Genomic DNA, 12581 nt, shown 5'->3' with positions numbered 1-12581 from the left:
TGTCCCCACCCCTCATCCTGTGAGAAGGATTTCCAGCTGGGAGCAAGGTGACAGGCAGTCTGTGTGGAAGGAAATTCCATGCTGTTTCTTTGCTAAGATATAGATTTTTTGTCCCTTCCCCCTTTCCTGACAAAGAATGGCCACTTAGCAGTTAATGGTCCATCAGCCTTGCTTACATCTGGCTGAGGCTTCAGCTTATCCTTTGACTCCAAGGAACTGGTTTGGGCATTCCCCAGACTTACCTAGGAAACATACTTTTAGTCATGATTTCAGTTTATGTTTATAACTTCACATATAACGCTGCTACATGCATTTTGCTATGATATTACTGATCAACAAATTATGAGTTTTTAAATGATATCTCACACAGCAGACTTTGTACAAACATTATTACACTAGTGTGTTGGGTGTGAACACCGGGGTATATTCTGTCACAACCAAGTAGATCAAATATCATGTACTGTATGGGTTAACGTTTATCATGGTGCCAAGTTTCATAGCTATTCAGCCTTGCACTGAGCTGTACTAAAACAGCATACGATTACTTCTAAAGCATTCTATTACCTGGTGAGTTTTTAAAAAGGGAATTGTCAGTGTATTTGAAAATTTATTAAAAATATATACAATCTGATTTGTATTCACTCTTTATAATAATCTACAAAGCCTGCAATTTAAATCTGTTTTCATTCTAATTTTATCCCCTTCATCATACATGCACAGCCATTTGGTATTATTGGGGTACTTCTGAGTATGGAACTATTGATGTTGATTTACTTTTCTTTAAAAAAATACACTGAGGCATTTGTTTTGGCAAACACTATGCTTATGATTTTATCATTCGTTATCATGCTGATTAGTACTGTGCTCTGTAAACTGCTCAAAGATTCATAGACTTTTAAGACTAGAAAGGGCCATGGTGGTCAGTTAGTCTGACCTCCTACGTAACATAGGCCATAGAGTTTCACCAAATGGTTACTGCAGCAGGGTCATAACTGTAGTTGAGCTAGAGCAGATGTTTTTAGAGCTAGCCAGTCTTGACTTAAAGATGTCAAGTGATGGAGAATCTAACAGATCCCTAGAAAAGTGGGCACGTACTCACATTGTTTAAAAAATTGCACCATCTTTCTAGTCTGAATTTGTCTAGCTTCAGCTTTTAGCACTTGGACGTCACTACACCTTTGGTAGATTAAAGAGCCCTCTACAATCAGAAATCTTTTCCTTATGAAGGTAGTAGTAGACCCAGATCAAATCATCTCTTCACCTTCTCTTTGTTGAGCTTCTTTTGTCTCTCACTATAAGGCAGGTTTTCCAGATATCCATTGGTTTTAATGGGGTTACTCGTGACATAAGCTACTTTTAGCTAAGGCTGGCAGAATCAGAAAGGACATCTGATTTAATCCTGGATTCTGGGTGCCATTGATGTTCTGTGTGGTGTTTGGGCAAATCACTTGTTTTCTGTGCGTCAGTTTGCCCATCTCTGTAACAAGCACAGTACCTTTACAGTGGGTGTCATGAGGCTTAATTAATATCTGTAAAGTTATTTCAGACATATGATACATTAAAACAAAACACATATAAAGGTTTACATGGATGTTGCAAATGTGTTTAATGAACTAAAAGGAAAAGAACTAAATGATGCCTTAATAGTGTTGCTTAAATTCATCTTTTTTTTAAAGTCTTGTTTTTGATAAGAAGTGTTATGTTGTATTTCTTTGTTACAAATCTCATATTTTTTAAATCTTTTTGTAGCATACGGGGATCAGCTGTGACCTTCAAAATGCACTCAAATGTCCAAAATATTACAACTGCAGATGTTGCCAAAGCAGCAGGTAAGAATCCCCCACCCCTGAACCGTGCCCATCCACCATTCAGTTTAGAAAACAGCACCACCAACAACAACAAAAGGAAGGAGCATTCTCACAGGAAGATTGACATTTAATGAAGGAGACAGTTGAGGGGTTAGTGGCACATATGGGAAATTGAAGTGTAACATCTCTGAGTCAATTAAAACTGCCTGAGACTTCATTGTTTGCAGAGGAACTGGATTAAACAGAGGGATGCAGTCGTGGCCTAGCATGGTGAAAAAGGCCTCAGAATTACGTCTGAGAGAGAAAAATAGAGACTACCGGTAGATTTTGAAAATGAAAAATTGACACCTGTGACATACAAAGAATTTGGTTGTAGGGGATAACAGGAGCATTATTACAAGTCATTTTTTATTTCTGGATCTAAAAGAAGGTACAAATATGCTTTTATTTATGAGTTACTTTGACAATCCCCATGAACACTTAGGACACAAACATTCTATATCTAAAGCTAAACTGCTTCTATAAAAGCCACTGCAGTTTGCTTACTGTCAGCTTGGATACCACTTGATGTGACTACAAGAAATCATTTCTGCAAAATAACTGGTTCATTTGCTTCCAAATTACCTGAGATAGTTCAGATAGTTTGTAATACCTAAGGATAAATAATTAGCAATATTGCTTTAAAATGGGAACAAAGGACGTCAGTTTGGATAAACACAGGGAGAATCATCCTTGGTCTAATTCTGTGTGATTTCTGTGCTGTTACGCCAGGGAGGAATTTGGCCCTTAGACTTGAGATGTACTGGTTACTGATTCAGTCCTTGCTGTTTATATGTCTGCTTTTCAGGCCTGATCCAGGGCCTGCTGAAATCAATGGAAAGGCTAAATGGACATTTAATAAGGTTCTTACTCAAGAGCCTGAAGGTCCCAGTATTTTGCTAATATTGGCAATTTAGGCTTAAATAAAAGAGTTTTATACCGTTTAATTTTTATTAAAACTTAAAACTGCTTAAAAATCTCTTAGAGGAATGCCTTCAAAACACTTAATTTACAAAACAAAACCAGAGCATACATACTTCCAGGGTAGACGCTTCATTGTTTCAACTTTATAGCTAAATACGTTAGTTCGGGATGTTTACAATTAAGTAACTTTACGTCAGCCTGGGAATTTTAAAACCAGACCCTGTATACAGAAAATGAATGGGTCCAATCAACAGAATAATTTCACACACCATCACATCCTTGGAAGAAGAAAGGATTTATGAATTGAGGTACTCATATAGGCGAACTAGGCGGCCGCCTAGGGCACCTAGTGGTTGAAGGCGCCTAAAAGCCCGCTCAGGTGAGGAGGTGGAGTGGAGGTGAGCTGGGGCAGGGGGCGTGGGGAGGGCCGCCCGCAGTAACGGGGGTGGCGCACAGGGGAACCGCTCCCTGCCCCAGAACACCTCCACTCTGCCTCCTCCGCTGAGCACACAGCCCCCGCTCTAATTCTCCTCCAATCGGCACCACAAGCCTGAGAGGGGAGGAGAATTAGAGCAGTGCCGGCATGCTCAGCGGAGGAGGCGGAGCAGAGGTGAGCTGGGGCTGGCTCCTCGGGCGGGGTTAGCTGCAGAGGGGAGGTAGCTGCTGCGGGGGGAGGGAGGGAGGGGGCAGGTGGGCGTGGTTAGCTGCTGGGGGGGGGGTGAGGTTAGCTGGGTCGGGGAGTGGCGACAAGGTGGAAGTTTCGCCTAGGGCGCGAAACTTCCTTGCACCGTCCCTGTACTCATACTGTAATGATATCCATATACTATGTCACAGAAGTCACAGAATCCATGACTTTCAGAGACCTCCGTGACATTTTCTGCTTCGGCCCTGGGACCACGGGGCTGGAGCTGTTAGCCAGTGGGGACCTCAGAGCTCACAGCTGCCAGCCCCAGAGCTCTGAGCCATAGTGGGGCCCTGCAGCTCCCAGCTGCTGGGGGCATACTTGATCCATGCCCTTGAAAGATAGTGCTCTCTGTGTCTCCTTCTTGTGGATGAAACCTTTCTAGGTAACCCCACATTCCGAGTAGCCATGAATGTCTTGATCCACTTCCTGCAGTTGCCAAAACCCCCTGGCATCCTTGACATAATGACAAGCATCTCTAGCCTCTCTAGTTGCCAAACCTCTCACCGGTGGCTGTGGTATAGGGCCAGTCTTGCTCATAAGATTAATAAGACTAATTATGGAAACAGAGTATCAGAGGGGTAGCCGTGTTAGTCTGAATCTGTAAAAAGCAACAGAGGGTCCTGTGGCACCTTTAAGACTAACAGAAGTATTGGGAGCATAAGCTTTCGTGGGTAAGAACCTCACTTCTTCAGATGCAAGACTGCCACAGGACCCTCTGATGCTTTTTATGGAAACAGAATAATTTAAATATTCAGTTGTTTTCTATAGAAGCTTTCATACAGTTTGTTATCTCTGCCTAATAACTTTGTATTCCATTAAACTACAACAATGGAGTTCTATTTAATATTTTGTCAGTATCATGTATCTGACATTCATAATGTGGAAGAAGCTTAAGTTTGTGTAGCTTTCATATTCCAGTCATGTGGATGTTAGATGTGTCAAGTACAATGATGCAATGCAGTTGCACCTCAACATTTTTGATGATGCAAGATAATTCTATAAGTAAATGGCTTGGTAACTGTATATGACACAATAGTCCTTAAAATTAGACAGATTCGTGTATCTTTTATTTCCTCTTTTCAGTTTTAAGGTTAGAAGAAATCTAATGGAAAATAATTATAAATAGGATAATATTTCTCTCTATATGAAACAACACTGTAGTCCACAAGTATTGTAAGTGTAAAAAGAAGTTACTTATTTGATCTTTATATAGAAATTACATTTGGGAATCATGTTCCTGTATATTCTAGCTCTCTGCAAATTATATTGAACGTTTACAACTGTGTCACCTACGGGTTTATTCTCTTCATACCAGCTTGTAACTCCCATTAACGTTAACATCAACAGGAGAATAGACCTCCTAAGATTGCATTAGTATAGTAAATTCATTGTTGTACTGCTGAATGAAGACCATACAGATGCATATTAGTACCATATGTTTCCTTATATATATATCCTACTGGATCCCATCAAATACTAAAATATTCATTTTATATGATCCTGAAGCATGTTGAGTGCAGCATTTCATTATTACAAGAGCATCTTCCTATGGTATTATGCAAATATTTGTCTCAGACATCCTGGCTAATGTATTGTCTTGCTTTTGAACATACGGTATCAGTGCACATTAAGGTATTGGGAGGAGTGCAAATGGTATAAAAGCATGAAGTGTATCTGTTTATTTTTCCATGGAGTTAAGGTTACTGGACACCATCAATAAAAGCAAAGCATTAAAAATATAGGAAATCTTTAACTGAATGGATTTGAATACACCATCTTTCATGTGCTGCATTTCAATACGTGTACTCAATTAAAAAAAATAACATAGCAACCTGAAGTCATATCCTATTGCATTTCTATACTCAATAAGCCATATTTTTCAAGAATATGTGAAATCGCAATTGTCATAATATATTATTTTTTAAAAAATATACTAAACCAAATGGTTTCCAGAGAACCTTAAATCCACATTAATGCATTTCTTTTATTTTTAGAAAAACACATTTTTTGATTTCTTATTCATACTTACGTGAGTGTTATGATTGAAATACTGGGGCTGATCTTCCACTGTCTTATACTTGGGTGAAGTGAGTGCAAAACAGATGTAAAATGCCATCATTTTGATTTTATACGGTTTTAAGTATCAGAGGGGTAGCCGTGTTAGTCTGAATCTGTAAAAAGCAACAGAGGGTCCTGTGGCACCTTTAAGACTAACAGAAGTCTTCTGTTAGTCTATACGGTTTTATACACCCTCTGGTCTCACTTTGATTATGCAAGGTGAAAGGCAGTAGAGAATCAGACCCACTATGTATGAGAGAAGAAGTGATTTCTAAAGTTTTAATGCATAGAGCTGTAGTGTGTGAGGCTGCTGTAAAACCAGCTGTGCATATATAGTGCTAATATAATGGTGCGGGACACTCAACATTATGGTAATGGAAGGGCTGATGTGAAAATAGCTGTATACATGTAGTCCCAGCATTACAGTAACAAGAGAGCTGATCTGAAACTGGCACACATTTATATCTGGGTATTACTGTAAAGAGATAGCACCGTGAAATCATCTGTGTATGTTTAAACATGGCATGGTGGTGAGGGGACAGTAAAGGAGAATGCTGCTGAGCGTAAATAGTCCAAGCATTACGGTAAGGGGAAACTGATGTTAAACTAGATGGTAGTACATAGGCTAGATATTTGGGTATTTGGCTAGCTTATGTGAAAACTCTGTGTGTGTGTGTGTGTGTGTGGATACACATACCTGCTACTACGGTATGGAGGAGAGCTTGTATATTATGGGCACTGTGGTACTTGTGTAGCTATTGTGAAATCCAATATGCAAACTATTCCTGTCTGTGTAAAAGTTCACTCTCTCACTTATTCTGTACTGGAGACATTATTAAGATATATGAATATAACAAGTTTGAAGTTCTGTGTTTTCCCAATATTAAAATACAGTGACCTAAAGAAATGCTATAAAACCAGTGCAAATGTGGAAAAAATAAATTCTTCATAAAATGCTTCTAACTTATTTAATGATTCTCTTATTATTATTTGAAATTTACAACTCCCTTTCTGATGATTCTCCCTCTCCGTCCTCTCCCTCCCCACCCGCCCCAGGTCAAGGAGGTGCAGGCCCTTCCAAGTTTGGGAGTGTTCCTTATAGCTGTGCTTTGTGAAGTGCATAATCACTTAACAAAGTGAGCTGTAAGGCTCTTGACCAAGAATTGTTTCCCATTACTTACCTATTCTGCAAAAATACATGCAGAACTTATTCTCCATAAAAAAAATAATCAATAAATCAATTATATTCCTGTTATAAACTGTACAAAAATAATTTGGCTAAAATATCACAGCAGAAATTGAAATGATTGTAATATTGATTATGTTTTAAAAAATGCAGGTTAATACACTGTAAATTTAACTCATGTCTTAGATTTTGGAATCTACAAGTGATGTGAAAACTTTTAGTATCTAAAGCTCTAGACATCAAAACTTTGGCAACATTCAGTTTATCATCAAATGCACTTGACAGCAAACATTGCATCAGATCCTTTTGCCATGGTAGCTGAATGTTTGTTCTAAAATTATCGGTTGTAAAACAGTGAACAATGTTGACATTCAAAACAGATCGTTTTTAGAATTAAAGGTTTTAGAATTAATCACATTCAGATAAATAAGGCAGTTCACATTGTTTTAGGCTGTTTGCTGACTCCGGCAGAGTTGACATTGCATTTGTTTACACTTGGTCCACAATTTCATCACCATGAGGACTAGAAACATATCATTTTTAAATCCTTGGGTTATGGAGCATCATTTTATTCACAAATATGTTTACAAATACTTTATTGTGTAAAAATTAAATCATATCATATTTGCTAAACCACAGACACTATTTGGATATATAAACATGGAAAAGGCCCTTCCCCACAATGTTTTACAACTCCAGTGAAAATTTCAAAAGACAGGTAGTTCAGATTCTCTTCTGCACTAAATATGCTTAGAATAGAGGATGGGGGGGGGGGGGCAGCATTACAGGGTAAGTTTGTTTCCCTGATTCTCATGGGGCATTTGTGCCAACCCCCGTCCATTGGCGTAAATTAAAGCAGTTTACAGGATGCGCCTATTTATGCCTGTTCATAATTGGCATAGTTGTAGAGTGCTCCGACAATCCCACCTGCACCACAGTTCAAGGCGGCAGGTTGTGTAGGGGCCACTTATTCCCCTTTATGCTAGCTGATATCTTCCTTGTGCTGGTGAGTTCGCAGCTGGCCTGCTACTGCTGGATTCTGATGCTTTGCTCAACCAGACTGCTGCAAAGTGACCAGAACAGGATGAGAGAATCTGGGCCAGGTAATTTAACGTAAACATAGGAATCTAAAGTTAGGCTCTTAAATCCATACATAGGCTCTAAATCAGTGCCCTGATTTCCAAAAGTTCTAAGCACCTAGAAGTTCACATTGAAGTGTAATGAGAGCTGCTGGGTCCTCAGTCTGTTTTAAAAACCAATCCATTGCTTTAGTTGCCTAGATAAGAACTTAAGGCAGGGCTTTGCAAAGCCACTTGAGATTTAGACACCCAATCCCCATTAAAATGACTAGACATTCAAATCCCCTAAACCACTTTGGAAATATCTGCATTGGAGACCAACTTTAGGCAGATATTTATGACACTCTTGGTATAATGCTTCTAATGTTTAACAAATTCAACAAAATCACTTAAAACTTCAACAGAAATTCAATCTGGATCCTTTTAATCAGGTGACAGGCTGGGGAGATAACATTTTGGGATTTTTAAATAAATTCTAGGGAATAAGTCTCCACTTGAAATGCATTTTTCAATAACATCTTAATTATGGAGTTACTGGTTCATCTATAATATAGCTATAATGTTTGGATGAAATGTTTTTTAAAAATTTGCAACAAAGGTCTCTATTCACATTGAGTATAATTGAAATGTTTAATCATCCTGACTTAATTTTAGCAACTCTTCTCAGACTCTAAAGAATTGGAGATGATTTTTTATGTGCTTCAGTATTCTTCAGCACTCATTCTACCTATGAAATGTAGTCATCTTTATGGGCTAAAAAGGTTTCTTTCCATATTACTGTATAATGTAAATAAATACATATTGCTGCATAATGTAAATATTCATAATACTTTTCATCCATAGCTCTTTAAGTGCTGTAAAATGGGTAAGTATTAAGTCCCTAATTTACAGATTGGCAAACTGAGGCAGAGAGAGAAAATGACTTTCCAAAGATGAGGGAGTGAATTAGTCAGTGGGAAAGCAAGGGCTGCCTGACTTCCCAGTCCTCTAAACTCTTCAGTAGATCAAACTGCATCCTAGCTTATAGGTTTTCTGTATGTTTTGTGCTTGTCTTCATTGTCATCAGCAGTATGATTATTGCATTAATTCTACTGTTGTTTATTATTTTTATGAAAAGTGTCCCAGGTGCTTACAGAAAAAATAAGAGAGATTCATTTCCTGCTCAGGAGATCTTACCATCTTACATGTGACATGTTGAGTTGAGGGTGAAAGAGTAGGAGAACAAGGGATGATTATGTGGTTATTCAGTTTAGATCTGTGCTTATAGGGATTGCTCAATTAAAAGTATATTTTAAAATGCTAATGGCTATTATCGACTCACTTCTTCTATGCTGCAGCATAATCTCAAGGAGGAATTTGAATGAGAAGAGGCTAATGGTTTACTGAAATCTCACTTATTCTGATGCATCCAGAGCATTCTGCCTTTACCCCACAGATCATATCAGCTCTTGACTAAATACTATCTGGCCTGTGTCTGATACATTTTTTAGAGACCATTTTTTGTTAATCTATTAAAGGTTCTTCTCATGATACATTTCTTTGAACTCATTGTAATCCAAGAATTAACTATCCAATCCATTGCTTCCATTTCTGAAGCTGTGAAAATGTTGCTAATATTGCTTGTTGAATTCTTTGGGTAATGGTAATATATTTCTCCTATTTTTGTGGCGAGTGTCTCTGGAGGAGATACAAGTCATATATTATGAGAAGCAGGCTATGAGGAAGATTATTCTCCATGAAATCTTTCATCTTTTGAAATGGGCTCTAGCCAGTCCTACTTGTCTTCTTGATTTCTCCCTCTGTTTTTTGAATGATCTTGGCAGCTGTCTACACCCATCTGTGCAGGTGTTCTTTCCTTCTCTTGCCTCCACAAGTTTGAAGACTAATAATTTTTTGGCAGTATTTCTGTTTTTTAGGTGAAACTCCTCTCTTTTGGTTCTTGTAGCTCATGTGATCAGATGGAGATTGCGTGTTGTGGGAGAACATGACAAAGAGTATGCCTGTTCTCTTGGTTATTTGAAATTCAACTTTGTAGTGAATTGATTGCTACCTTGTCGGAAACTTGGAAACCAGTTGCCATGATCAGGTGTATAACAGTATTGAGTGCTATAATATCTGTAGCAGTAGTTCTCAACCTTTCCGGACTGTTGTACCCAGGGCCGGCTCCAGGGTTTTTGCCGCCCCAAGCGGCAGAGAAAAAAAAGAAGCCACAATCGTGATCAGCGGCACTTCGGCGGCAGGTCCACCTCACCACTTTCTTTTTCAGCAGCACTTCGGCAGCAGGTCCTTCCCTCCGAGAAGGACCAAGTGACCCGCCACTGAAGAGCCGGACATGCCGCCCTTCCCTTGGCTGCCCCAAGCACCTGCTTGCTGCGCTGGTGCCTGGAGCCGGCCCTGATTGTACCCCTTTCAGGAGTCTGATTTCTTGTGTGTACCCCCAAGTTTCACCTCACTTAAAAACTACTTGCTGACAAAAATCAGACAAAAATGCAAAAGTGTCACAGCGCACTATTACTAAAAATTGCTTACATTCTCATTTTTACCAGATAATTATAAAATCAATTAGAATATAAATATTGTGCTTACATTTCCATATATAGCCTATAGAACAGTATAAACAAGTCTGTATGAAATTTTAGTTTGTACAGACTTTGCTAGTGCTTTTTATGTAGCCTGTTGTAAAACTAGGCAAATATCTAGATGAATTGATGTACTCCCCTGCAAGATCTCTAAGTACTCCCAGGAATGCACATATCCTTGGTTGAGAGCCATTGGTCTATAGGACTGGAAAGCTATGAGATGTTCCTAACCTTAAATCAGTTTAGAACGGAAGAATTTATAACCAAAGTATAATTGTTTTAAGGACTTCATTTGTTCTCAAGTAAGTGGCACAGAAAGATTTCCTACTATCGTCATTAATATTTAAAAATTGCTCTTAATTATTTAAATAATCAATAATCATTTAGTAGAACAGGCCAAAGCAGTTATGACAGTCATACCTGGTAAATTCTAATTTTTAAAAACTCACTTCCCCTATTTATTGCGTATTATTTGCTCTAATGTTTGAAGAGAAACCAAAACTCACAAACTTATGGACCATCATCTGTGTACTTTGGGGGTGCAGGGGTTGGGGCACTCAGCACCTCCTCACAGGATCAAGCACTATTCTTAGATACAAAGAGTTTTCCTTTTAGTGAGGAACATTCACAAAGGCCTTGATCCTGCAAAGACTCATGCATGGGCTTAATTTTATACACTATGACTAGTCCCAGTAAAGTTAATGCTGTTCTTTGCAGGCTTCAATCTAAGTGATAACGTGAGATAAAATTGTCCAGGCTTGTTCTAAGTGCAAAGGTGATTTTTTCTGACAAGTTTGATCAAAATCCCTCAAGCCATTTTTGACCTTGTGAAGATGGGGGGGGGGAATACACATTTCACATGTTAAAAGAATTAATGCCACATTTTTTTCTTGCACTGATGCAAAAACTGACATTTGAAATGTAAAAGGCTGATCCTCAGCTGGTGTAAATTGGTATAGCTTCACTGATGTCAACTGCTGGAAATGTCCAAAACTTTTTTAAAAATTTGGTTTCATTCTGAAGCTCTAAAGGATTGTAATAATTACTTTTGAGGATGCTCAGGAGACATCTGTTAATTTTTTTTAGCAAAGCCTAATTTGGCCTTGTTCAGACGTCCCATGTGGCATCACATTACAAATTCTCCCTGTTTAACTTCACCAGGCAATTGGTAGGGAAGAGGGCTTCTGGAGCCTGGTTGTTGCTTAACCAGTTTTCATGTGTGTGACTGTAAATGGATGTTACAATCCTCCGGGGGGGAAGGATAGTTCAGCGGTTTGAGTGTTGGCCTGCTAAACCCAGGGTTGTGAGTTCAATCCTTGAGGGGGCCATTTAGGGAACTGGGGTAAAAATCTGTTTGGGAATTTGGTCCTGCTTTGAGCAGGGGGTTGGACTAGATGATCTCCTGAGGTCCCTTCCAACCCTGATCTTCTATGATTGTTATGGGGTTCACTCACTGCTAATGGCCCCTCCTCCTGGCAGTCCTGGGGATTTGCTGCGGCCAGCTGTCACGTCTTCTCCTTGCAGTGTCTCTCCCGTTGTTGTATCGCTCTGAAGACCCCTCTCACTCCACAAAATGCATCTTCCTCTTCATGATTCAGTCTTCCAGCTGGGTCACAAGACAAGTTCCCCACTTCTGGGGTTTCAAAGTCCTCAGACAGTCTTCTGCTCTCCACCCCGCTGGTGCCACTTTGTCAGTGGCTGGTAGGGGGATCTGGGCCTGCCCTCTACTCAGGGCCCCAGCTCAGGGCCCTGTCATCAACAGCCAAGGTTTGACTTACCCCATACTTTGCTGCTTTTCCCCTGAGCCTTGCCTACCTCCCTGGCTCTCCCACTTTTCTGGGCTTGGCACGCCCCACTCCCTCCTCCCAGGGAGTGACTGTAGGCTACTTGCCTCTAGTACTAGACACACCTCCCTTCTCACATGGAGTGTCTGAAGACTGCTTCCTTCCCGCCTCTTCTGTTGCCAACTTCCTGGCTTATAGGTCCCGCCTCTTTCTGCCCAGATGAGCCTGTTCCAATCAATTCTCTGCTCTCTGGCTCCTCCTCCAGGTGCAGTTTGGGCAGTTAATTGGCCCACTTTATCTTCTAACTCTTCCAGAACTCGTGTGAGATGAACACCCCATCACAGTGATTGAAACATATTTCTCTTCGTATTGTGGTACTGCTTCTGGCCCCACTCAAGGATCAGGGATCCTTCGTGCTAGGTACAGTATGAACTAGGTT

The 12581-nt window shown here is 39.7% G+C and overlaps 1 protein-coding gene across 2 annotated transcripts in view; it reads left to right on the top strand.

The window, feature by feature from the left end:
* Positions 1-12581, top strand: part of PTPRN2 (protein tyrosine phosphatase receptor type N2) — a 942968-nt gene that overhangs the window by 466066 nt on the left and 464321 nt on the right. For both annotated transcript variants that reach the window (XM_065582768.1, XM_008162983.3), the window contains one exon: positions 1750-1829. In XM_065582768.1, coding sequence (XP_065438840.1) covers positions 1750-1829 — 80 coding nt within the window. The remainder of the gene's footprint in view (positions 1-1749; positions 1830-12581) is intronic.

Source organism: Chrysemys picta, chromosome 2 (assembly GCF_011386835.1).
Source record: "Chrysemys picta bellii isolate R12L10 chromosome 2, ASM1138683v2, whole genome shotgun sequence".
Classification (NCBI taxonomy): Eukaryota; Metazoa; Chordata; order Testudines; family Emydidae; genus Chrysemys; species Chrysemys picta.
The sequence above is the reverse complement of the archived record's forward strand: the minus strand, read 5'-3'. Positions and strand labels throughout refer to the sequence as shown.